Source organism: Musa acuminata, chromosome BXJ1-11 (genome assembly GCF_036884655.1).
Source record: "Musa acuminata AAA Group cultivar baxijiao chromosome BXJ1-11, Cavendish_Baxijiao_AAA, whole genome shotgun sequence".
NCBI lineage: Eukaryota > Viridiplantae > Streptophyta > Magnoliopsida > Zingiberales > Musaceae > Musa > Musa acuminata.
The window spans coordinates 4,924,153-4,950,520 of NC_088337.1; the positions used below are offsets into that span (position 1 = coordinate 4,924,153).

At 37.8% G+C, this 26,368-nt stretch overlaps 2 protein-coding genes across 4 annotated transcripts in view; both read right to left on the reverse strand.

Moving 5' to 3' along the window:
- Positions 1–10,639, reverse strand: part of LOC135596982 (uncharacterized) — a 40,315-nt gene extending 29,676 nt beyond the window's left edge. Inside the window, exons 1-3 of one of the 2 annotated variants that reach the window (XR_010481077.1) lie at positions 9,972–10,639; positions 7,872–8,418; positions 4,292–4,540 (exon numbers count right to left, since the gene is read on the reverse strand). Coding sequence is in view for 1 of the 2 variants with exons in the window: in XM_065089331.1 (XP_064945403.1) it covers positions 4,292–4,540; positions 7,872–8,418; positions 9,972–10,526 (1,351 nt within the window). In the remaining variant the exon portion in view is untranslated. The remainder of the gene's footprint in view (positions 1–4,291; positions 4,541–7,871; positions 8,419–9,971) is intronic. The other variant, XM_065089331.1, reaches the window with a different exon arrangement.
- Positions 10,640–14,534: 3,895 nt separating this feature from the next.
- LOC103970523 (villin-2) overlaps positions 14,535–26,368 on the reverse strand; it is a 34,878-nt gene continuing 23,044 nt past the window's right edge. Inside the window, exons 15-23 of one of the 2 annotated variants that reach the window (XM_009384325.3) lie at positions 23,732–23,860; positions 21,971–22,118; positions 21,827–21,837; positions 21,588–21,728; positions 21,386–21,511; positions 18,689–18,754; positions 15,885–16,365; positions 15,164–15,396; positions 14,535–15,025 (exon numbers count right to left, since the gene is read on the reverse strand). In XM_009384325.3, the coding sequence (XP_009382600.2) occupies positions 14,912–15,025; positions 15,164–15,396; positions 15,885–16,365; positions 18,689–18,754; positions 21,386–21,511; positions 21,588–21,728; positions 21,827–21,837; positions 21,971–22,118; positions 23,732–23,860 (1,449 nt within the window). In that variant the 3' untranslated portion in view covers positions 14,535–14,911. Of the gene's footprint in view, positions 15,026–15,163; positions 15,397–15,884; positions 16,366–18,688; positions 18,755–21,385; positions 21,512–21,587; positions 21,729–21,826; positions 22,119–23,731; positions 23,861–26,368 lie in introns of those variants that run through there. The other variant, XM_065089332.1, reaches the window with a different exon arrangement.

The window sequence follows — 26,368 nt, forward strand, 5'->3', positions numbered from 1 at the left end:
CACTAAGATGAAGATCAAAAGATAATTATTAATAATAATAAATTTAAGGAAAGCTGAAAATTTTTATTTTTATAATTTATTTAAAAATATTCCTTAAATAAATATAATAATCATAGATTTGTTCGTAAAAATAGAGCATGGGAGATGAATGAAGCTTAGAAGAAAAATGAAAATAGGTAAGAGTGCGGAGCAGATTGGTTGAGTAGTTTATTCCAAACAAATTTGAGATTTGGAAAGATATTTGATGAATGGAGGAAGAGCTTCTTAATACCAATTTGTAAAAATAAGGGTGATATCCAAAAGTATTCTAATCATAGAGGAACTAACATTGTGAATCACACAAACTTTCAGAAAGTAATGGAAAGTAGAATAAGATATGAAATGAATATATTCAAGAAATAATTTGGTTTTTTTGTCAAGAAGATCCACAATAGTTGTGTACTTATTCAGACAATTAATGAAGAAATATAGACATCAAAAAATATTTGCATATGGGTTTTATTAATTAGAGTTGTCCCATGACAGAGTTGCCAGAGATTTGTTATGTGGGCGTTAGAAAAGAGAGATGTGTTTACTAATTCTAGTAGTGTCATAAAGGATATGTATGTTGGCGTAGTCACTAGTGTTAGAACTATACACACTTACAAAGTATAAGACGACATCAACGATCTACATTAAGTTTTTATATTTTTCAAATTAGTAGTGGACGAACTTATTAGTCATTTATGAATACACCTCCCTAGTATATGTTATATGTTGATGATATTATATTAGTCAATGAAAGTTTAAATGGAGTTCATTCTATACTTGAGGTATGCCGGCAATTCTTAGAAACTAAATGTTTAAGTAAAATTAAAACTAAATATATGATATTCAATTTTAGCCTAAGGATATAGTTTAGTTCTTAATGGATATGCAAAGAAGATCCATTTAATAAAAATTTTAGGTATCTTAGTTCAATTATTCAACAAGATTAAATATTGATTAAGGTATGTAAAAACGGAACTATTAAAATGGTGAGGGTCATTTTGTGTGATCATTGAGTATCTTTGAGCTTAAAAGATCATTGAATATCTCTGAGATTAAAAGAAAAGTTTTATAATAGTGCTAAAAGCAACACTATATTGATATGATGTTGGATAATTAAGAACCAATGTATAAAAAAAAATATTTTTAAAATGAGAATATTGAGGTGAGTGTGTGAAGTTATTAGGAAAGATAAGAAAAAAAACTATTTTCATTCATAAACAATTAAATTAGCCACAATAGAGGATAAAATGGAGAATAGTTTAAGATGACAGGGACATGAGATAAGGAGACATGCAGATAAAGAGAAAATTATTCCTATTAATGATATGAGAAGAGGTAAAAGGGAGATATAAAAAGGCCTGGAATTTAAATACTCTTAAATAAGGATATGACTTTTTTACGTATCTCAACGACAATAAGAATATATATAGCCGATCCCAAATAGTTGGGACTTTACGACTTTGTTGTTGCTCTAGTAATAATAGGTGATATGGGTCAGTATATACGATAGCAGTCCAACTTGATACAAAAGCTAGTGTCAGATTGTCTTAAATCCAAGTATTCAAATTGACTTAATCCAAATTATATTTAAAACATATGAAATGTATATACTTTATAGGACAAGGTTATATAAATACCATTTTGATATTAATAATGACTATAAGATAATGATACAATAGGCTATGAGAGATGGAAAATTAAGAAACCAAGAACAACAGTAGATTAACAAAGCTTAATATATGTCTAGGTAGTTGTAGGTTATAAACAGAATATAATAGTAATGAAATTAAAAGCAGAACCAAGAAGCCAAGAAGAAATAGGTCAAGGTAGAAAGAAAAACAAGCCGATAAAATAATATGGAAAGCATGTGATGGTCATAGTAGTGATTTAAAAAACGCTAGGCGACAAGGTCCAAAAATGCCCAAGGCGTTCGATGCTCGTCCGAGCGAAGCGAGACGCTAAAATATAAAAATATATAATATAATTAATAAATATGATTATTTAAATAAAAATATGATATTAAATTAAGAAAATCTTGTAAAATTACAATATCACATTAACAAAAAACTCAAAATTCAAAACAATAACAATAATTTCAAATAAATAAAAAATTAATAGTATTAAAATTAAAATAATATGTTATTAATCTAATAAATAAAAATACTGTTACTAGTATATAGTTAGTAGTATATTGTTAATATACTGTTAACAGTATACGAAGTGAGAAGAGTGTAAGAGGAAGATCGAGGCTACTGACTGAGACCAGCAAGCAGCAGCAGCGAGAGCGGCAAGCAACGACAGTGGCAACGGTAGCGACGAGTAGCGGGAGCGATGAGCGATGACTATGGCAGCGGCAGCGAGCAACAGCAACAGGAGCGGGAGTGGGAGCGACGAGCGACGACAGTGGCAACGACAGCGGTAGCAGCAAGAAGCGGGAGTGGCGAGCAACGACAGTGGCAGCAGGAGTAGCGAGCAGCGATAGTGGCAGCGGCAATGGTAGAAGCGTGCAGCGGGAGCGGGAGCAGCGAGCGGCGACAACGGTAGCAGGAGCGACGAGCGGCGGTAACAAGAGCGGTAAGCAGCGGCAGCGGGAGCGACGAGCGGTGGTAGCAAGAGCGGTAAGCAGCGACAGCGGGAGCGGGCGACAGTGGCAACGGGAGCAGGAGTGGGGAGCGGCGACAGTGGCAGCGGTAGCTACGGCAGTGAGAGCGAGAGCGACGAGCAGGGTTAGGGTTGGGAAGTCGCAAGAGGAAGGCTGATATCGGTGCTTTAGTTGGTTCGATTGAACCAACTAAAGCATCAGAGACCTAACCAGACCTAAAACGCTGGTTCGATTGCCTGGTTTAACTCGAGCACTCGCCCGAAGCGCCCGGCGTCTGGGCTCAGGCAAGCAACCAAGCGGCGCCTCTTTGAAGCGCACAGCTTGGAAATGAAGCGGGGCACTCGGGCCTCGCCTCGTCTCGCCTGAGCTCCTATTGAAATCACTGGGTCATAATAGCTTAAGTCACCAATAGAATCATGTAAGGTTTTTAATTTCGTATTATACTGCTCGATACGGGCAGTACATACCGGTCCGCTAGCTTATCGACACGTGAACCGCCCGTTACCGATAGTACTAGATTTTTGGCCCCGTATCAGTTGATACAGGGGTGTACCGAGAAGTAACAATCGAAACTTCAACTGTTATCGACCTGTACCAGGCGATACTGACCGATTTCGACCATTACCGAGTTGTACCACCTCAGACATATGATTCACGATGATCAACCTATGACCATCACTACATTGATGCACCAATAGCATACGGTATATCAATGCACTATATCGTGGGATTAATTTCAAGATTAGGTCTGACAAATATATCATATTCATTTACAAATACATAAGATCGAGGACCCCGATCTACCACCCTTGGAGGCCCATCATTCGTTTTGATGATAGAATCAGGTATATCTACACATTTATTACTTAATTTATTTGAATCTTAAAGTTTAAGTTGTATACAAAATAATCTAACAATTCAAATAATTTTTCTGTAGATAATTCAATATTAATGGAAGGACGATCCGTAATGAATCGAAACTGTAAACCTTGCATAAGACTGCTCTTCAAAGCCCGAAAAAGATATGTGGCACTATTCTTACCTAATTTACATTAATTTTAATTAAACTATACTAAATGTATATTTATTTCCAACTTAAAAACTCTATCCTAACTTTTTTTTCTATTTTCAAGTATTTTCAGAGAGTTTTGTCTATTTTAGGCGTACCGCTCAGTATGTCGATACGATACAAAATTAAAAACCTTGGAATCATTACCCTTCTTCCCATGACTAAGACATCTCAATGAAGAAATCTGAGATCATTTGCATAAAAGAGAACTTCAGCATTTTAATAACCATCTAATACTGAGTAAAGTTCAACATTTTTTTCTTGCACCATGAGCCATCATAAATCCTCAAGAAATAAGCTACTTTGCACATTTAATTATTTTTCTTCAGTATACACTCCTATGTTGATACATAAATGCCCATGTGTAATCATATTTACTTGAACCATTTACATAGGCATTTTTTGTGTATATATACAGTCTGAATATGCGAGAATTTCTTTTTGCAATCACCACAAAGAAATAAAGGGTTAATAAATACCAAGAAATGAACATGAAATGCAGAGCACTATAATGTTTAACTTTCAATGAATATCAGCAGTCGTAAATTTAAATGAAGCACATTTTGGCAAAAACTGATGAAAGAACATACCAAGCCTGAGGAATAAAGCTGAAATGACATCCAACATACGTTCAGTAGGGGATTTGCAAGTGTTGAGCATATTGCTGAATACAGAACAGAGATTTACAATTGCACTTGTCTCAGGGTTATCATCTTCATCATTATTGCATAACTTGCTTGCACCAGTCATAGAAAGCTTCAGGTCAATATGAACATTAATCAAGTCTTTCAAGACTTCTGCAACAGCTTCGGAGGGATTACCATCAGCAACCAGATATCCTGCCAAGCTTCCCAATAATAAGTCAAAATTACTTAAAGATGAGTTAAATGACCCAAAGAAAATAGACAAAACCTTATTGCAATATAAGTTTCATATCTAGTCAAATTTATAATCATAAAGAGCAGATTAAATAGGTAAAATATTAAAGTTCAACCACAGTTGTAAACTTTCTTTTAGTTCCAAAAGAAGAAAACTAGAATGGGCATAAACAACAACACATGAGACTACAAATAAGTCAGTAAAACAAGCAACAAAATGATATTCAATGAATTTGACCACAGGGTATCAAGTAGGAAGAGTAAATGATTGTCCCGAGTTTGAATTATAGAATATGATTCTATGATGGATGACCGTTGCATGCTCCTTCGATGTAGTGAAAGCTACTTCAGATGATACAAACTGTTTGCATTATTTGAAATTTGAATGTCAAAATATATAAAATTTGATGTCATCATTCCAATACCTTTGCATAACTGAAATAAACTTCCAATCCAATACACTCCTTGTCTTTAATAGCGGTCAGTTATATCACCATGATTAAACACCCCATAATAAGATAATACAAGAGAGAAGAATTACCATGATTAAACACCCCATAATAAGATAATACAAGAGAGAAGAATTTTGGAAGACGGCAAAAAGCAAGGATTGCAAAACCGTACCATACTGCCCAATACAGACGGTACATACCGATCTGCCAGCAGACCGGTACATGGACCACTCACTACCGGGCGGTACCAACGATTTGGCTCCATATCGAGCGATACGAGGCTATACCGGGCGATAACGATTGAAAATCAATCGTTACCATCTGTAACAATGTTCCAATGGTCAATTTGACCGTTGGAGACCTCCTTAAGGGTTTTTAAATCCTTTCCTCTCCCCTGTTTCAATGATTAACCTAAGGTCCGCAATATCGTACCATACCGGAGTTTCGACCTGGGCTCGGTACCGATACGGTACGATATACCGAGCGGTACACCCAGGTGTACCGAGTGGTATATTCAGGCGTGCCGAGCACTGTAGCAGTGCTACAGTGCTGAACCGGTAACAGGTGGTCTGCGTACCGGAAGCCTATCGGACCGGTACGTACCGCCCATACCGGGCGGTACAGTCCGGTACTGCAGACCATGGATTAACCTACGATTATCACCACATCGATACACCAATGGCATGCGGTGTATCAATCAAGGTTCGCCGTACCGTACCGTACCGGCGTTTCGACCCGGGCTCGGTACCGGTACGGTACGGTATACCGCTCGGTACACCCAGGTGTACCGAGCACTGTAGCAGTGCTACAGTGCTACAGTGCACTGCTACAGTGCTCGGTACGGGCGGACCGGTACAGGGCGGTCGACGTACCGCTAGCCTGTCGGACCGGTACGTACCGCCCGTACCAGGCGGTACAGTCCGGTACGGCAAACCTTGGTATCAATACACTATGTCGTGGGATCAATTTCAGGATTGGGTCCAACAAACATATCATATTAATATACATATACATAGGATAGTGAACCCCAATCCACCACCAGTGGAGGCTCGTCGTTCGATAGTATAATCAAGTATATCTACACATATAATTACTTAATTCATTTGAATCTTAAAATTTAAGTCGTATACAAAATAATCTAACAATTCAAATAATTTTTCTATAGATATTTCAATATTAACATAAGGACGATCCAGAACGAACCGAAATTGTGAACCTTGCACAAGGCTACTCCTCAAAGTCCAAAAAAAATATGTGACACTACTTAATTTACATTAGTTTTCCTAAACTATACTAAATGTATATTTATTTCTAACTTAAAAACCTTATCCTAATTTTATTTTCTATTTTTCAGATATTTTCAGAGGGTTTTATGCCTATTTTAGGCATACCGATCGGTACGCTTTAGCTTACCGCTTAGTACGTGGTATCGTACCATACCGAGCAAAGCTCGGTACACTGGTATGGTACGATATTCAAAACCTTAGCAGAAAGAACAAGTAAAGGAAACATTATCCACTTTCAAATATTTATTCTATCCAGCTGATGGATCAGGATGATGTTGTGGTAAAATAAAGATACTTTTATTTGCTTTGAAAAATATAAGCATGCATCATAAACATAAAACTATTTATGTTTTAACCGAGGATAAAAGATGGAGCGTTAAAGGGTGATAAGGAAGACCATAATCAAAAGCTATCATACAACAAGCTGCATATGGAAACCAATGACCAATTAAATATGCTAATTCCAATATACCAAAGAGTTGCTGCATCACATACAAGAGGCATACTATCACCTATTGGAAAGATATTATTTCAAGATTGCGCAATATCAAGTGTAAATATGTTCGAAACAGTTGTTGATTGAGCCAAGAGATGCCAGAACAGAGGTCACTTTCTATCAGATTTTTGTTTGTTTTTGGTAGTTTTATATAACAGTGTAATGTCAATTACATTTTTCCTTCAAAAGAGTTATCATCTATTAATGATAATGCATGCATGACAACTTAGTGAATCATGTAGACAGTCACAACTCAGTCTTAAGATTATTCATCCCTAATATATCAAGAAAGGTTCTAATTTTGGTCTGGAACCAATACCAGTCCTTGGCAGACCAGTTCAGTACTGGACAGTGCAGATCAGGACGGTCCAGCCAAAGGAGGATTCCCCAGAATGAGGAGGGCGATGAGGAATCGAAAGAGGTGGAGGACAGGAAGAAGATGAAGAGGCAGGGAAGAGGGTAAGCGAAGGAGGCAGGGGAGGAGGGAAGGTGGAGGAACAAATGAAGAAACAGGGGATGGCAATGCATATCAAAGGAGGAGAGTGACACAACGGGAAGGAGAGTAATGCAGTGGCAATGCAATGGGGAGGATAAGAAGCCAGCAAAGAAATGGCCAGGGAGGAAGCAGCAGCCACACAGGAAGACAAGGCGGAGGAGAAAGAAAGAGAAAGGAAAGAGACAAGAGGAGATGAAACCGTTGTCTAACATTGTTATTATTTTAAAAAAAAAAGAATATGGGCACCGGGTGGCAGGCTTACCACCTGATACCAATCGATATTGAGCAATTTACCACCTGAAGCCTGATAGAGTGAGCTTGTCATGCGGTACAGCCCATATCAGATTAAACTGATTGCTTCACTGCTTCACATACCGGTGGGCTAACAGATAAGATAATACTAACAAGTACGAACCTATATGGATGGTCCTTTGATCCTTGATCTTAAATATTCATAGCAATCAAAACCCAATTTTAAAGCTTATAAACAAATCAAGTGCAATTAAAGTACAAACAAATAGTCAACTATTAAATGAAAACTATAAGAAGCAGATAAACAAACCTTTAACTGAGACGAAGATCACAGGAAAGCTGCCTATCCATATGGTGGGTTGAACATCACGAAGCTTGTTCAACAAATTACTCAAAGCCTTTAATCCAGAAACGGTGGTGTCAAGAGTATTCTTCTCACTCGAAGATATATATGATGTAAGAGCAGATATGATGTCGTCTGACTCAGCAATAAGAATCTTAGCTTCTGTTTGTTCCATTAATGCATCAACAACTCTAACAATGTGTCCTGTAAGCAAGGAGGTAGCACTCCTCAAGAACCTATAAACATCAGAAATGATCTTCATTCTTACTTTCTCAGAGAGGTTTGGTGCAATAAGTTTCAAAACGATAAGCATATGGATGATTTCCAAATGTTCAGTCTTGGGCAATTCATTCGAAGCAGGTGCATTTAACAGTTCAGGAGTGCAGAATTCTTCCAACAAAGATATGTACTTTTTGTACAAAGAAAACACAACTTTGCTCGCCTTCTTGATGATGCTGGAGCTCTTTAAAGTTTCAAAAACCTTCTTGACATATAGTTGGGCACATCTCCTCACCTGAAGCATAGAGAACACAAAAGGCAACAGTTCTTATCAAAGAAAACAGTAATCACTTGCAAATAATTTTTGGTAAAAATCAAGATGATAAACATATATGCACAGGATTCAGCAGGAAAGCAGAATTAAGTAAGCATGCTTTATCTTCAATCTTCAATAAATCAGTTTAAATTTGAAACAGAATTTTTATTAACAAAAATTATGAGAGGTTTGGTGATCATGCTCGAATCAGTTTAAATTTGAAGCAGGATTTTTCTTAACAAAAAGTATAAGATTATATATCAATTTAATATTTGAACCAACTCAGTTGCATATCTCCAAAAAGAAGTTATAAATTTGAGTTTGACACAAAAATTACAACATGAACAAATTGAAGTTGGAAACTTGCTCTTTTAATTTGTATTTTTAGATTCTTTATTCTTCACTTTCATTGATCAATATGTGATTGATAAGTATACATTTACCTTAGCATCTGCAATTAGTAAACCTGTATCTTAAGTCTTAAGAAACATAGATAAGGAAGTTCACATTGATGAGTTTCATTAAGTAATGTAGGACAAGAAATCTGATATTAATATTGAGATAAGATGAAAGCATCGATGGATAAAAAAAATCAGGATCTGATGATTGGGGAATAAAAAAGAGAAGATAATAGATGTGATAAGAAAATGATAAAGATCATAATCATTATGGCTTAAGAATTAACTCCCGAGAATCAAGATTCCACACCTCTGCAGTCTGCATGTCTCACAAGTGCAAGAATTATTTTATAAAAAAATGGCATGTTGCCGTGTCAGGAAGATTGGATTAGTTTTCTTTCTTGCAAAGAATCTTCATTCAGACATATTGTCCCAATTTTCTTCTACTTTAACTTAGCTTCATTTTTATATCAGTGGACAATCTTGGTAAGTGGAGCAAACTTACATAAGATGTCCAATTGAAATTACTTACATTTAAAAAAAAAAGAATACTAAAATCATTCAAAAGACAAACTGAACAAGATAGTTCCTAAATCACTAATCAATAACTATACATGTAACTAGCATAAAATTTATATCCTAACCCATATAAATTTAACAAACATCAAATATACTTAAATATCCTACATAAAAACTTTCTGACTAAGAAGAAACCTAAACATAGATAATATATCTAATATATGATTATTATCCAATTGGTAAAAGTATGAATAAATACAAGTCACAGTATCTAGACAAACTTGTATTAGTTCCGGTACCAATACCTTTTGCCAAAATATATCTAATCAATTTTCATCCCTTGCTGAAACTCACAAATACAGTAACGTGTCAGATGTGACTTACATCATTCCAAGTGTTTTATGCAACCTCCTTTTTTAATGTCACGCCACAAGTCTGACATTTTTCTGATTTACTATTGAATTCGTTGTTTACTATGTGAAACCAATACAAGAACATTCATGAAATTAATAAAGGTGTAATAACAACTTGGAGTATTCAAAACCACTTGAAAGCATATCCCTGAACAATTACACAAGCAACTTAATCGATCAAAATTGCAACAGAAGTTGTTACCTTTGGGCGTTTGTCCACGGTGAACGCCAGAAGGACTTCCACAGGCAATTTGACCTCGTCCCAGTCCTCCAATTCAAGACGGAGCACCAAGCCACCAAGCGACTTAACCATGGACCGTACTGCCCCAGTAGGCAGATTACTGGGCGGGTCCCACAAGAAAGTGGCAAGAACGAGGGCCGCGTTTTTTACCATTGTCGGAGGCAGGGACCGGGCAGGGACGACCGGTAGAAGGATAGAAAGGAAGGCAGAGAAGGCAGAAATAGCGTCATGGTCGGCGGTGTCGGCGTCGCGGATGGCGGTGATGACAGCCGCGAAGTAGCCAGGAGGTGTGAGGGGAAGGCCTTCCTCCTGGAGAATGGAACGCATGGCGGCGGCGGACGCGCAAAGGTGACGGTGCTGCGGGGCGGAGGACTTGGCGTAGCGGTCCATGAGAGCCTTGCACACGTCGGAGCCTCGGCCGAGATTGAGGACGGGCTGGGATATCTCCTCTTCTTCACCTTCGTCATCGCCGTCGCCGGGCGGAAGCGGGAGTTCCGCCGCATCCTTCCGCTTCATAGCTCGTAAATTCGAGGTGGCCTCGCAGGGAGACGGAGATGGACCAAACGACTCCGAGGATATAAATTGTGATTAGGGTTTAAGTTGGGACGTTGGAACGGCGGCGAAGGATTCATGGATTACGCAGGTAAAGAGACAATTCTTGACCCGACCCGCCAGGCACGATATGAGAGAGGTAAACGGGTTCGGGTTGGTTCTGCGTCGTCTTTGGGTTTCCGTCATCAACTTTAGGACTAACATATAAATCGGTTTTGGGTTTAAGAAATTGACACAAACAATCCGATTAATACTCAAATAAATATAATAATTTTGGATTTGCATATTGATAGAGAATATATTAACGGATAATGATGACACATAATTATCATGTAAAAGTGAAATATTCAAATCATTCGGACAATAGTCTAAAATATATCGTTTGGAACTCTCTCCCCTGTAATCCACATGGACAAAACACCAAAAAGATAATATTGAGATGGTTACAAGTTGTCCCCTCTACGATTAAGTATAAAAACTAACCATCAACATTATTTTGAGGGTTGCTCTTCCCAAGAAAAACTCTTACCCACTAAAGACCTCGATTAGTAACTTGTGTGTTAAAGGGATTAGGTCAAAAAATCTCTCCCAACATCAATCTTAGTGCAGGTAGCACCTTAGGAGATCGACACTTCCAACTCGGAGCCATCTCGAGGCCACCTTGGAGTACACCTTAGTTACTACTTCAAACATTCTTGCATCCTTTAGTTTAGACCATGTCGGATTGACTCAAACATCGACGGCGAAATCATCTAACATTTTGACACTAGAAAGAGGGTCTAATATCGTAGGAATGAATGCTCCAACGAAGAGGCTCTACCTCCAACTCATAGCACTTTTACTCGGGGGGCAGCTACCATCCTTCCCACATATGGATGCGTCCACTTCAGCACAAACATCAACATAATACTAGCATCTATTCAATGACCCGAGCTTCTCACCATTATGGGCCAACTTGAGCCATCTACTCATCCCCGTCGAGGTGTTCTTGAACCTCATCCAACAGGCACAGACGTTGATGGGCATGATGTAAGCTATCGGCTTGCTCCTACCTCTCCTAACCTAATAAGCAATACCACCATCTCGGCCGTAATTAATGCCTCAACTATCATTGGCACTAATGTTGTTGGGATTCTCCCAACCGACGTGATGTCGGTATCTTAGGATTGCTCAAGGCCTATGGAACTATTGGTCGAAGGAGTGCCCCGCTCTCCAATTATATAATATTAGCGCACTGCCGCACCTTCGCTTTGCTTTGCCTGAATTCGAGACTCAATCAGTGAATTTGATTGATGACTCATTAAGGATCTAGCTATAGCAAATGGACCAATACTTAAACAAGATGTAATAAGAGTTCCAATAATTTATAGGGGAGAGTTTAGTCGATCCCACCTTGGTTTGATCCTTATTCATTCAGAACATCCAGGAGGAGCCAATCCCAATGAACTTCCACCTCCCATTACCGAAGGCCTTTAACAATAGTACCGACCCGATGGAGCACACCACCACCCTTCATGCTTAGATGTCGTTGTATGGCACCTCAAACGCTCCGATGTATCGCACCTTTCTAATAATGCTAAGAGGCATAACACGAGAATGGTACTCTCACTTGAAGCTACTCTCAGTTGACTCATTTGCTTAGCTCACAAAAGAGTTTGAGCTCTACTTGAGAATATGCGCATGATGCCATTAGTGATAATGCTACTCCAACTCAAGCAAGAGGAGGAAGAGACACTATCTGGCTTCATCGCTCGATTCACTAACAAAATTCGAGGCATACAAGAAGCTTATCTATCACTTGTGGTTTAGGCCTTTATGATGGGGCTCTAACCCTCTCGCCTTTTTTGATTATTGGTAGAGAGGCTACCGACGACGGTACCCGATGTGATTTAAAGGGCTAACCAATACAAAATTGTGGAGATAATGGTCTTATGTAAGCACGAGGAGACGCACAAGAGGCCAAGACAAGAGTAATTACCATCAACCTTGACACCAAGGTCATCACGGTGAAGAAAACATGATTGACCAAAGTTGCCCCACTCGAGGTTTGAGTCGACTACCTTGAACATGACTAGTACTGAAGTCTTCTTATAGATAAAGGAAAAATGATTATTAAAAATTTTGTAACTATCGAATACACTATTGGAGACGAGAGATAAATCCAAGTGTTGTTATTTCCATCACGATTATGGCCATGGCATAGAGGACTATCGCAATTTGAAAGAACAAATCAAAGAACTCATTTGTTGGGGACACTTCGGGAGGAGACATCTTATCGAGTTACAAAGCCTACGCCCAAGCTATCATTGAAAAGTGCTCAAGATGAGAAGACAACTTGAAAATAACCTTCAAGGAAATAGAGATAGAGTACCTCGACCTAAACCATAGCGATGCCTTGATGGTCTCTATAAGAATAATTAATCCCCAAGTGAAGAGGGTTATGATCGATGTAGGTAGCTTTATCGATATCCTTTATTTTGACGTTTTTGAAAAACTTGAGCTCTTGACTAATGATCTCACGCTTATGACTTCTTCGTTGATAAGGTTCATTGGTAACTCCATATCCTCTCTTGGAACTATGAGCCTACACATCACGTTTGGAGATGAGCTTTGCTCCAAAATAGTGATAACTAAATTCATTGTGGTTGATATCCCCTTATATACAATGTCATCTTAGGTCGACCCACAACTTAATATGCTGAGGGCAGTGGTTTCGGCATATTACATGGTGATAAAATTTCGAACAAGTATCAACATTGGGGAGTTGAGAGGTAATACGAGAGAGTCTCACTAGTGCTATCAGACAATAGTTGCCATATCCAAAAAGGTCCAACCTAAGGCATCGCCGATAGACTCTCGAAATTTTGGTTAGTCCCTCCTACATCTAGAGTTGATGGAGTCACTGATCGAGACACATCTGGACAAGGCCTATCCCGAAGTGTTTGTATAGTCGCCAAGAGACATATCGAGAATCGACCCAAATATGGCCAACACCACTTGAACATATTGGGAAATCTGAGAGAGCATCACATGCACAACAAAAAAAAAAAGAATAGAAAATGGTTTCCCAAAAATAGATTTTTATTATATCACACACATGATGATTGAGAGCGAAAAACTCATGAAAGATAGCAACTTGGGAGATCGACACCTTTACCTCGGAGCCATAGAAGTACACTTTAGTCACTATTTCTGTCTGGTTGACTCTGATATCGATAACGAAATCACCTAACAAATATCAATGATAGGGTGTTTAAGTTATACACAGAGATGGAAGTTTATAGTCATGGGGTTCATTAGATTCTGCAGGTTGGATTTGGATCTGAGTGATTAGGTCAAACCGTGTTGAGAGAGTTGATCATAACTTTTCGTTTTTGAAGAAAAGAAAAACTGTCTCACTCATGACCATAATCTTAATTTAACCTAACCTACGTATGGAACAGGTGGCTTGAATCAGGTGCTGGATCTGTCAGGATGACATTTGAACTTTTTTGTTCTTGTGAATCAAGACATGTATTATAGTTAAAGTGATTTACTATAATAGGTAACGGTCGACTCCTTGATTAGCCTCGTAATTAGACCTTGAGACAAGATTAGCCAAGGATTATTCTTCCCTTATCGATCTATTAGGAGAGTTTCGGTGGTTAAGTGCCTATTGTATCAGCCTCATGTCATGGAAAATCTCTTCAATTTCTTGTAACTGTTCACGCAAGGCACGATTCTTATCGGCCAACTATGTCTCGAGTTTCTCCTAAGTAGAGTTGGATCCCAGTAGACACGGCCAACAATATGTTGGAAGCTCTATTATGCCCCGGACGACATGCACATAAAATAACAAAATACAGTATGTATTTGACATACGTGAGCGAGGAATGAGAAAAACTTTCACATCACACTAATGATAAGAATGAACATTTACAAATTTATGGATTCTTTTTTCTGGTGGACAATGGCCATTCTGTGCAAGAACAATTATGAGGCAAAACTTACATCATTATTAGATTAAGTAGGAACAGGAGAAGCATGAGTTGGACTGCAAGTTTGATGCAAGACGACGATAACCAGCTAGATTGTGTCCACATGTACAAAACCTTAAAAATATACATATGGACCATACCGTAATGACCAAGCGTAGTAAAACACATACTTCCAATTCCCAAACACTGATCCCATCCAAGCATAGACTCACCCTAGCAATCAAGCACTAATCACTGAGGAATAGCAAGACAGACCAGGAGGCAAAACAATCCAAATAAGCAATATATGAAACTGAGCAAATAGGATAAACCTGCCACTCTGAAGTGCACATGCTTAGAAGAATGTTCGTTTTCAGCCCTCCGGACCAATGCTTAGAAGAGTTCCTTCTTTCTTTTCTGAACGTCCTGCTTCCACTGAGGTTGTTGATAAAATAATTCTTTAGTCATACCGAAAACGGTTTGGAACTCGGCATCAGATAAGTAAACCTACAAAAGTGGAAAGTAAAGCATATAAAGTTGGAATAGAAGAAGCTATACGTATAATTGAATTATCAAAATTTCAAGAACCTCCCATTTTGGAATAAATATAATATTTTAGAAGCAAATAAATTCTGTGACAGAAACCTCTCTCCGTTTATAATCGATTCCTCTGACAGGATTGCTGGACGTGGCTCTCAGCTGCTCGTAACTATAGGTACATTCACCACCTGGTTCACCTTTATTTGAATCTTCTGTTGCCTCTGTATCAAGAACATTGTTCTCTGATTGATAACCGTCTAGTTCGATGGTTTCCTTTCCTGCAGAAGACTCCAGAAGATTTTCCAACCCCGAGTCCACACTTTGAGTTCTCAAAGGAACTGCAAGAGCTAACTCTCGTCAGCATTTAAAACAAATGCAAATATTAAGATTAGGATCTTACGTTGATACAAATATCTTAGGTCTTGTAAGTTGTAATAAAAGACATAATAATCTTCTCTGGACACCTTAATTCATTTAAGGAAATGACAATGCCATAAATGGTTAGGATTACACCTTAAACAGACTCTTTATGAGAAATAGTAACAGTTCAGACCATCAAGATGGTTGTGTCCGTATTGCAGTTTTTCAGATTGAACATTCACCACTTCAGAAACCCACGCATACTTCATTTTTCCAAAATTTACTGACAAATGAATGTTCATATAATTATGTCATATCTATAGTCTAGGCATTAACGGCAATAGAACCTTATTGTTAAACCTAGGTAATCCTTGTAATTTATGCCGAGACAGCACTATTTTCCAGTGGAACAAGAAAAAATTACATATCGTAGAAAACATCAAATTATCAGTTCAAGATATTGTACCAGTGACAGCCACTCTTGGGCCTGGAGAAGGGCTTCTGCTGATTCTTGCAGTAGAAGTATCAGAATCAGCGCTTTTGTGTTCAGCAGTCAAAACGGAAGATAGTGCAGCAACTGCAGCTGCTCGCTGTGACCCTTGTCTTGGACCTGATGGCTTTGGAACTAAAGTTTTGGTGCTTGAAGTTGGATTGAATGCGGAGGATAGGGCTGCTAAAGCTGATGCTCTTTGAGTGGGTCCATCGTGATTCACATCATTAGCCTTGTAGTTTGATTGTGGCAAACTGCTTGAAGATGGATTGAATGCGGAAGTGAGGGCTGCTAAAGCTGTAGCTCGCTGAGTGGGTCCACCATGATTCACATTATTAGGCTTGTTGTTTGACTGCAGCAAACTGCTTGAAGATGGATTGAATGCAGAGGAGAGGGCTGCTAAAGCTGATGCTCTTTGTGTTGGTCCATTATGATTCACATTATTAGGCTTGTTAGACTGCAGTAGACCACAATGAGCAAGTTATATAGTAGCATTAAACTTAGATCACGATTAAGTACTATCAGGACAGCCAGTGATTTCTAGAATTTACTTGCAAAAGGGTAGCCTAATACATGGACTAAAGTGATGGTTTGTTCTGGCAAGAAATTAAGAACCAGTTGGAGGTTGTTTAAGGCTTCCTATGGAAGTCCTCAGCTTGATATAGAAGAAAATTCTAATGACTGAACTGGCTTTTTCTGAGTCCAAAATGGACCAATTTGGTCAGAAAAAGGCTTGAAGGGTTTAAGACTCTTCTCAGCAGCCGTTTAAGATTAGTCATGAACAAGCAGCAACTCACATCACCTCCATGCGATTTGGTGCCAGCTCTGTGGAGGAAGGCCTGAAGACAGTACAGGAGGCCTAAAAATGAGACGAGAAGAGTCCTGACCCAGTGACGTGTTTTCCATATAGGCATGAAAATTTTGGTTTATTTTTTTGGTCCAATCACCAAAAGTGAGTCAATATTACCATCAATATGACTCACATATGTTGGTCGATTACTGTCAATTCCAATTGATTTGTGAATTTCCAAAAAAGAAAAATAAAAAGAAAGTAAAAAAGATTGCTGCTGCCATAGGTGGTAGACTGAGAGAAGGAAGAAGAGAAGGGAAGAAGTGGGGGAAAAGTGGAAAAAAAAAACCATGATTGTGAATGTGAAGAAGACATGCTATTTGTAGCCACTACATCCAACATAGCTGTCACTGTTGCAATGTTCATAGACAAAGAAGCAAACATAGAAGAAAAGCAAAGCAGAGGAGAGACTCTTAGCAATTAAAAACAAATAGGGATGTGACAATCAAGAAGAAAGATGTTGCAATAAGGAATCTTGCAAACACTCCAAAGAAAGTCCTTAACTATAGCTTCTTGTGCATTAGTCAACACTGCACTTGGATGGTAATTAGAGAGGTACTATGGTTATATGGGACCCATCATCCAAATTAGAGTTGAAGTTAAGTGTTGAGGGGTCCATCACTCAGTTTAAGTTAAAGGTAAGCATTCTTTAAGATCTCAAGGTACTGAACCCATACCAATCACTGTCCAGACCAGGACATGTTAGAGTCATATTGGCAAACTGATATATGGTATGCCAATACATGTCATGGTACCGCAGAGGGCGGTAGGAGAAGGAGAAGAGGAGGTGGAGGAAGAGTACCTAGGCCGATGATAAACGTAATGAGGGATCGTGAGGGAGGCAGGCAATAGTTCAAAAGAAAGAGGGTTTTTAACTCTAAAAAAACAAAAGAACCTAAACTAGACCAGACTGCCAAAAAAGGGCTGGACAGAGTGCCAATTTGCTGTCGGACTAGGAATACCACTGGTATGCATCGATCTAGGCATTATTTAGAACCATGAAGCAAAATACAGTCTTTTTGTACAATGTGTTCATAATAGTAATCTACTGCTTAATACATCATATTTTGTGTAGAATAAAAATAAGGGAGTTATGATGTGCACCTTAGAATAAAAAAAGGGAACTTTATTGGTCATGTTGTGCACCTTAGAATAAAAATAAACTTTGTAAGGGAGTTATTGGACTTGCTATACTTAACACATCATATTTTGTGTAGATAGGAAAAGAATTTACAGAAAATTATTGTTATTGGAATGAGATTGTTGAAAACTTGAGATATCAAGGTTAATAAAAATGAATTGCAAACATAGGAGCTTGGGCTGCTGTCACTGCCGAGCTTCTGTTGGGTGTGGGTGTCTCAAATTAGGTGGTCGATGGGGTGCCAAAATGGGAGACTAGGCAACTTCTTAGGTTCAAAAAGAATTTTATTTTGTAAAATTCAGTATTGCCATGTTATGCAAAAGCAAGCACACCGTGACTATTAACCACAAGAGATGGCATTAAATTGTGAATCTCTTTGCTAAAGACGATCTAAATGACAAAATCAAAAACAGAATATACTGATGTGTGCCAACTTCATGCAGATGTTAAACCTGACATTGCCATGTATTATTGGCACAAGGTAATATGTGGCATGTGCTGCAGTGATCATGGAACAGTATGGACTGTAGACACCCACCAGGTCAAGTCCAGGTAGCTAAACTCTTACTCTATATCATAACTAGGGTACAATAGTTAGCAAACAACTACTTACATATTAAGCATTTGCATGTAAGATAGTATCAAATAAAGAGCTTTTAGCTGAACCTCTGAAGTATCAAATAAAGAGCTAATATAGTATTTGCATGAATTGGTAGAGACAAGTCCCATGACTAAAATAAAACATGGGGATTTACACTTTCCTCAAGTACAAAACTTGTTAAAATTTACCTCTGAAGCATGCATCACTGGACCAAAAAGAAGTGAAAGTTTCTTCTGGAAAGAATTTCCTTGAGCCTATTTTACATAAGAAGCATTGTTTAGAACTTAAAATGTACTAGTCCCAAGAACAAGCGTAAAAATCAAAATGCATGAACCAAATAAACAGGGGATTTATTGTGACATAAAAATTACTTGTATGATAATATAAGCTAGTAGCTTTTGATACATTTTTAGTTGTCTGTAACACATTCAGATTTGCAACATGGAACTGCCAAAACTATCACATGTTAATTGCAGATAAATTGAAGCCACTGTTCATGTGATGAAGTAATGTATAGTTAACAACAAGCCAGTTGCGAGAAAAGCTTCGACAATAAATAGAATGTAAATTCTTGCATATGTTTATTCCAGAAATGGAAAATTATACTTGTAATCCTTGCACTTTGGAGCTCAGTCCCTAAACTTCAATTTTTGCCAAACAACTCCCTACATTTCAATTGATGTTTTAGTTAACTTATGTTCACATTAAAACAACTTGCTAAACTCTTATAAATGTCAGCAAGAAAATGTCTGATGTGTTGATATAAAAACTAAAGATAAGGGGCACACATACTTAACTCACCCTGACTTACCAATCAGAACACACACATTTGAAAAAAATCATTCACCGACATTCATCGTTTATGCCAGATTGACAAGTCAAAATGGCCAGGCCAACTTTTAGGTAAGGCTTATATATGGAAGCTGATAGTAGGACTTAATTGAAATATTAATTATGTTTAAGTGCCTATATGAAACTTTCCATATGTTCAAGGACTAGTGTCCAAAGGGCAACCATGACTATTAATTCAAGAAATTCCAAGTCATGGTATAGTTTTCAATCTGTGTATGCATGTGTTTATTAGAAATCCTTTTGGTATTGAGATGATATACATGATCAACAGGGAGAGCACACCGCAGATTATTGATTATAGAGATGATTTAGAATATCATAACAGGGTGAACACACAACAGACTATTCTAGTGAACTTGGGGACAGTAAACAATTGTAAATGGAGGTGAGAGTGGATGAATATGACCTACGTAATTTCATTCATTACTAAAGAACAATCTTTAATAACCAACCAATAATATTGCAAATCATAATGCATAAAACTCAAAAGTACAAAAGAATATCGATATGTAATACAAAACTGGTTACATGACAACATTTAACAAATAATTGGACCCTCTTGTGATGAAGGACAAGTTAGCATAGGTTCCTAACAAAGCCTAATTTTGGTCTATAGAAGTCTTATTTGTATATGTTAAATATCCTTGTGATAACTTGTTTCGATTTTCAAAGGAAATTTCTCAAAATATTAATAGATCCCAAAAAATTCATTCAATATTAGAATCTGTATAATGCAAATCATAGTAGCGTAAGATGTAATGTCATATGGAAACATTCATTGCACCACTAAATAAGGTTTTTAATTTCGTACTATACTGGTGTATCGAGTTTTGCTCAGTACGGTACGGTATGGCATACCAAGCGGTACACCCTTCTTTTAAGAAGAAACCATCTCACATGCAGGCGAGGATGGTTTCTTCTTAAAAGAAGAAGAAACCATCACCTCCTTTCCGTCTCTCGCCCGCGAGGCAGGTGAGGGTGAGGATGCGACGGGTCGCCTTTGTCCCTAGCTCGAACTCATCGCCCGCGAGGCACTCCACAATGCTCCCACAGTAGCCAGATCCGATGGGGATCTAGCCATGGGTGAGCTCATCTCTTGCTCCCCCGCCATTGCCACCCTTCGTATCGGGCAATATGTACTGGTCCGCAAGCAGATCGATACACGGACCGCCGGCTACCGGGTGGTACCGTCAATTGGGGCTATTTCCGCCTCGTTACCACCCTAAATCGGTCATCACAGCACACTATCGGGTAGTATTAGCCGATGGAGAAGAAAGAAGAGGGAGACGAAGAGAACCAGGAGATCCGACGCCGCTCTCCCTCCTCGTCTGAGGCAATGAGGCCTCGGCGTCATCGGTGACTTCTCCTCATCCGAGCGGGGAGAAGAATCCTCGGCGACGTTGTAGGGAGAAGAAACCGAGCATCGTCAAGGTGGCGTTTCTTCTCCCCATGCAAGTAAAAGAAACGAGGCGACGACATCGCCTTGTTGCCCTTTTTTGCACGAGGAGAACGAAACGATTTCTTCTCCCCACCTTCTCCTCGCGCGGGCAAAAAAGAGGCAATGTCGCCGCGTTTTTCTACACTCGTGGGGAGAAGAAACCGTTTGTACTTATATATATATATATATATATATATATATATATATATATATACTGCTCGGTATATAGTATTGTACGATACCGAGCGAATCTCGAAACTCGGGTACGGTACGAAATTTCAATCCTTGATGCCAATAATGAAAAGCTCTCTACAGGATGTTAATTCTTGCAATGTTTAGGTACTTTTGTAGCATCTTTCACCAGTCAATAAAATATCTAGGTACTCTTGGCATCTTTAGCACTCATCCAAAAATCTACCCTCCAATAAAATCTAATGCTCAAATATGTGATTGCAATTTCAATAAATTTTCATAAGTATGTTTCCTTTTGGATGCTTCTATTCTAATTTTATGCCATCAGTATGTCACTCATTTCACTGTATATGAAGCAATATTTCATAAGAACATAGTAATGCTCAGAGCCATTAGAACTTACAATTGCCTTTGCACTATTCCAAGAGAAGTATGTCGTGAAGAAACATGGTTCATAACCTTCTATGACTACATAAATCGGCACATCAGAGGATAAACCTTCTAGTGATACTGCAAGGTCAACATATTTCTGAAAAAGAAAAGACAAATAGTGAGATAGTTCAAAAAAAAAATTCACGGAAAGAAGGAAAATTCAATGGTTATACCTGTCCAATATGAAATGCCTTTTGTTTCTCCTTGGAATCCACATACTGACCAACCCAAACAAAGACCTCAGAATGGGTGTCAAGTATTAACATGTCCTCAGTCAGTAAATCATCTTGAGAAAAATTGAAAACTTCAGTGAACTACAAGAGAGATGGAGAATCTATAAATAATATGAGCAATTGAGAAGTAAAGAGTTTGAAACATCAAATGTTCATTGAATGCAGGATAAGTTGCATACCTCAAGGTTTCCTGGAGAATCATCATATGAACAATATGAAGACATCAGATTCAGCAATGAAGATGTAGATCCACATGTATATGATTATATCAAAAGCAACACAAGGGAAAACAAAATAGGCTTCACTTAGAAAATGAGACCAACCTTTAACATATGAGATGGTGTACAGGTGAGGATCACTAACAATATCTTGAATGACCTTTTTGCTAGTATAGCTTTGTTTTCCACCAAGAGCAAACCAGAAAGCCGAGCTCTCCGTTCCCTCCTTGGTGTGCTTCAGTGCAACACCCGGCTGTTGAAAAAATAGATAATTAGTCATAAGAAAATTCCAAAAATTTCTATTTAAACCCCAAAGTCAGTGATTTCATATTTCTCCATCAAAATTTAAGTTTAGCATATATTTATAAATAAATAAATCCCTGAAAACCTAAAATCTTGCACAAACATCCTCATAGTTAATCTCTTAAGTTTAACTGGAAACTGTGACTGCCATCATTAAAAACTCGTTATGTTGGTAAGAATATTTTTGCTATTTTAGGCATTTTATATTTTGTTATACTTTCTTAACTCAAGCTAGTTGTTGTTCACTACAACTAAAAGTAGCCAACGTGAATTTTATTGGATTGGTGTTAGTGGGAGGAGTACCAGATGGACGACAAGAGTAGTACCAGATGGACCAGTGGCAGTGGGTGGCACAAGGGAGACGAACACAAAGAAATCGTGTGAGAAGCGAGAGAAAGAGAGGTGGCTGGAGGTAAGTGGATAAACCTAATTAAAAAGACAATAAAAAAGACTAGCAGTAAGGTATTCACTGGTTCAGATGAAATAGCAATGTATGGTGAGAACCTGTAAATTATATATCATAAGCAAATAATTTCCATACATGTACAACAAAATATTAACACAAAAACACATGAGAGATAGACCAAAAAATTTAACAACAATTAACGGGTTCTATTTAAAATTTATTTCCACTGCCAATTACAGTCTCACTGATGAAAGAATAATGGTTACTCGAAACTCAAAAGGACAAGTATATACCATTAAGTAATAGCTCAAACAAGCTTTAGCAAAGGTGATTTTCTTAAGCAGATAAAGCTTTCTAATCTCATTAAATACTGCCCATACTGCATGGAACTACCATTACAATAAGGGACCAAGTTCTAAGCAGCCTTTGTTGGCCACGAGATTTCAGTAAGCTTATATGGTTGAACCAGTCCAAACAAACAGGTCATAAGGCTCCTGTTTACTTAACTGTGTATTTAAGTAAACTACTGTACACTGACTGACCATACTGATGTATCATCCTAGTCCACTGACCAGTCAATACACTGTAAGCTTCATCATGTGTTATCCAGCGTCAGACTTGACCGTTACTTCAGAACTTTTCCATCTTCATTCAAGACCATATTATCACCAATATTGAGCTGCAAAAATGTTCAGTAATAATAACACAATCCACTAATCCTCAGGGCCCTATTCACCAACTCTTTCGATTTTCCATGATTCTATAACACCTATTTGTACATAAAAGTGAAAGACTAATGTAATGTAATCAAATGTCCATCAGATCTAAGAGGAATTTCAAAGAAGAAGCAGTTCCTGATATCGATAAAAAATTAAAGGTGAAACATACTATATAGCTACCAATAGTTTTTGAAAACCTCAATCCTTGTAGAAAGGATACCAGCCTGCAAAAACAGTGCTTAAAATACACTGAAGAAGCTCCAGACAGAAATAAACATTTGAAAAATAATAAGGAGAAGAAGATTTCAAACTGGTCAATAAATGAATGAGCTTTCATCTGTGAATGAAAGCTTTTGATCAATAATATAATAACGGGAAATTCAAGAGATTCACAAAGTGGCACTAAGAAAAGCAAGGCAGTGAATTTAGATACTATACCTTCAAAAATTCTGCGACTCTTGCAGCCCATTGCTGTTGTTGAGTAGTACTTGAGTTTCCATTCCAAGCAAATAGAGAACTCCCAGATTGCAAAAGAAAACAATCGTTGGAGCTTAAAGATGCTGCCACCTAATGCCAAGAAAGCATAAGTTGATATAACTTTAGACTGCTAGAGGGCCCCACCTATATTAAAAGATGATTGAAAAGATAGGATGTTCTACTAATATAATAATTTTGGAGACAGTACTTGTATATCAATTTTATTTTACATAATAACAATAGCATTCTAATCTAGTGAAGATTAAACAGCCAGCTGTCTGCACTACTTATATCCTTATCCGACTATATTCCAGGAAAAGTCACATACAGGGGAAATTCATTCATATTACATTTCGGTACATTGACACCTTATGCTAACTACACATTAAGTTAGAGGTATCAGGGAAATTTGATTAGTATTTATAGCCACTCTACATCATTGAAAGAGTTGCTATTTTATGTTATTAAATATTTGTATTTTATTGAAGACAATTAACAAATAATGCAGATTACTTGGCCATCCAAGGGTGAGCAAAAAATTCATAATTAAGATTGGCTACTTTGCATGGAGAACTGCAGTGTTAAAGCCAAATAAAGGTTTCTTCCTGTGACATATCTCATGTAGGATACCTTATTAGATCTGATGTAAGACAACCTAATTACAGTTTGACATTAGCACAGAATGCAATTTAAAATCTAAGAAAACTGTAATTTAGATTTGTAACCTAACATAGTGTGACCAAGAACAAGTAGTTCTAATACTTTCACATAGGCTTTACATTGTGAACAGAATCAAATTGACCCTGCAAATAAACCTATTAGACGACAGCAAAAATACCAAAAATAGGAACATAAGTTGTAAAGAGAAGATACAAGCAAATCCCTCATGGGGTTGCAACCATTGACAACAGCAACTTGAATGAGGGAAAGCCACCTCACTTTGCCAGTCATGCGCCTTGGGCAGCACAAGGTTCTTTCCAAGGTGCAGCCCCTCATGGCATAGATCAACATAGGCAGCCAAGAGGCAGCCCTGTCTTGCCAAACTGGCCTCTAATACCAGCACTGACATCTTTGTGGATATGTATCTTTTCAGTTTACACAAGTCTGACTAATTATCCGGGTCTATATCATCTTCACTTAGACGAAAAGCCACTCTACTTGTTCAACAAGAAAGAAAAGTCCAACAAATGTTTTCCATATTGAAGCAGCCATACACTCAAGTGAAACCTAGACGGACTCTGGAGAAGAACATGCAGGCATATGGTTAGGCTAGGGTTTCTCTTTTATGGAGCAAAGAGGGACCAACCAGCCCTAAAAGCATCTAAACCAGCATTGGCCAGCCTTTGGATATATGTCCAAAACATTCTTTGCAGATTGGATGGTTCAAGAGCATACAGAGGAGCAGGTGGCTAGGGTAGGAAGGTATGCTGTTAAATTATATTGGAATCTCTTTTGGGTATTTAATCTGCAATAGTTATGTTGAGTAGGCCATATTAAATTTTAAGATTATAGCACCTTAAGCACATCAATGAAGCAATGAAAGAATTTCTTTTACCATTTATCTCTCTTCTCCCCCTCTCTTTCTCTCTTCTTCTTTTCCCTTTCTATCTCATAATTCTTCCTTAAAGATTACAACAACAATAGCAAAGCCATAGATCCCAACTGTTAAAGGTTGATTACATGAATCTTTTTTCACCATTGAGACATGTAAAAAACCATATATTTAGTTAAGTTTAGAATACTTAAATTATTATTTATAATTTTTATTAAAGTCTATTTAGGTCTTTCTCTACCTCTCCTCATACCACTAACCAGTGTTTTAAAAAGGTGCTTGGGCGAGGAGAGGCCCAAGCACCTTGCACCCGAGCCAAAGTTAGGTCAGCATTTGATCATAGTTCGATTGAACGAGCAAGTTGGTTCGATCGAACCAACTAATGTACCCTAACACAACATCTGTCCACCACTGCCACCTTCGTTCGTAACATTGTTTGCCGATGCGGCCTTTGTTGCCAGCTTCTTCCGTCGGCCTCATCTTCCTCACCTTCCTTCACAGATCATTGATTACTCCTCTTCTCAATTCCCTCTTTAGAATTGTTTATCACTAGTTAGACCTGTTTAGCACTAGTTAGAAACCTATTTAGCATAGGTCTCCATCAATGTAAAAGCCTAAAGTTTATTACCTACCATTATTGAAGAGGAGGAAACCTATTTTGACGAAAATGGACAAAAGGAATATAAATCAACTAAAGAGGACAAGGAAGATAATAAGTTAGAGAATGATGATGTTGATTATGAGGAACATTGAATTTAAAGTAAAAAAATTACCTATTTTAGAATTTTTGTTATAAAAAGATGGATAATGTAATTTTGGTACTTTACATAATTTTAATTTGATTTATCATTTTTATTTTTATGACCATATTTATCAATCATAAAATATATTTTCTAAATTTTAATATTTAGAGCACCTCGCTTCGTTCGAGCGAGTGCCCAATGTCTCAGGCATTTTGCAACCTTGCACCTTAAGCTTTTAAAAACAATGCCACTAATATTAATCATTTCAACTCTTTTAACTATCATCTCCATAGGTCTCCTAAG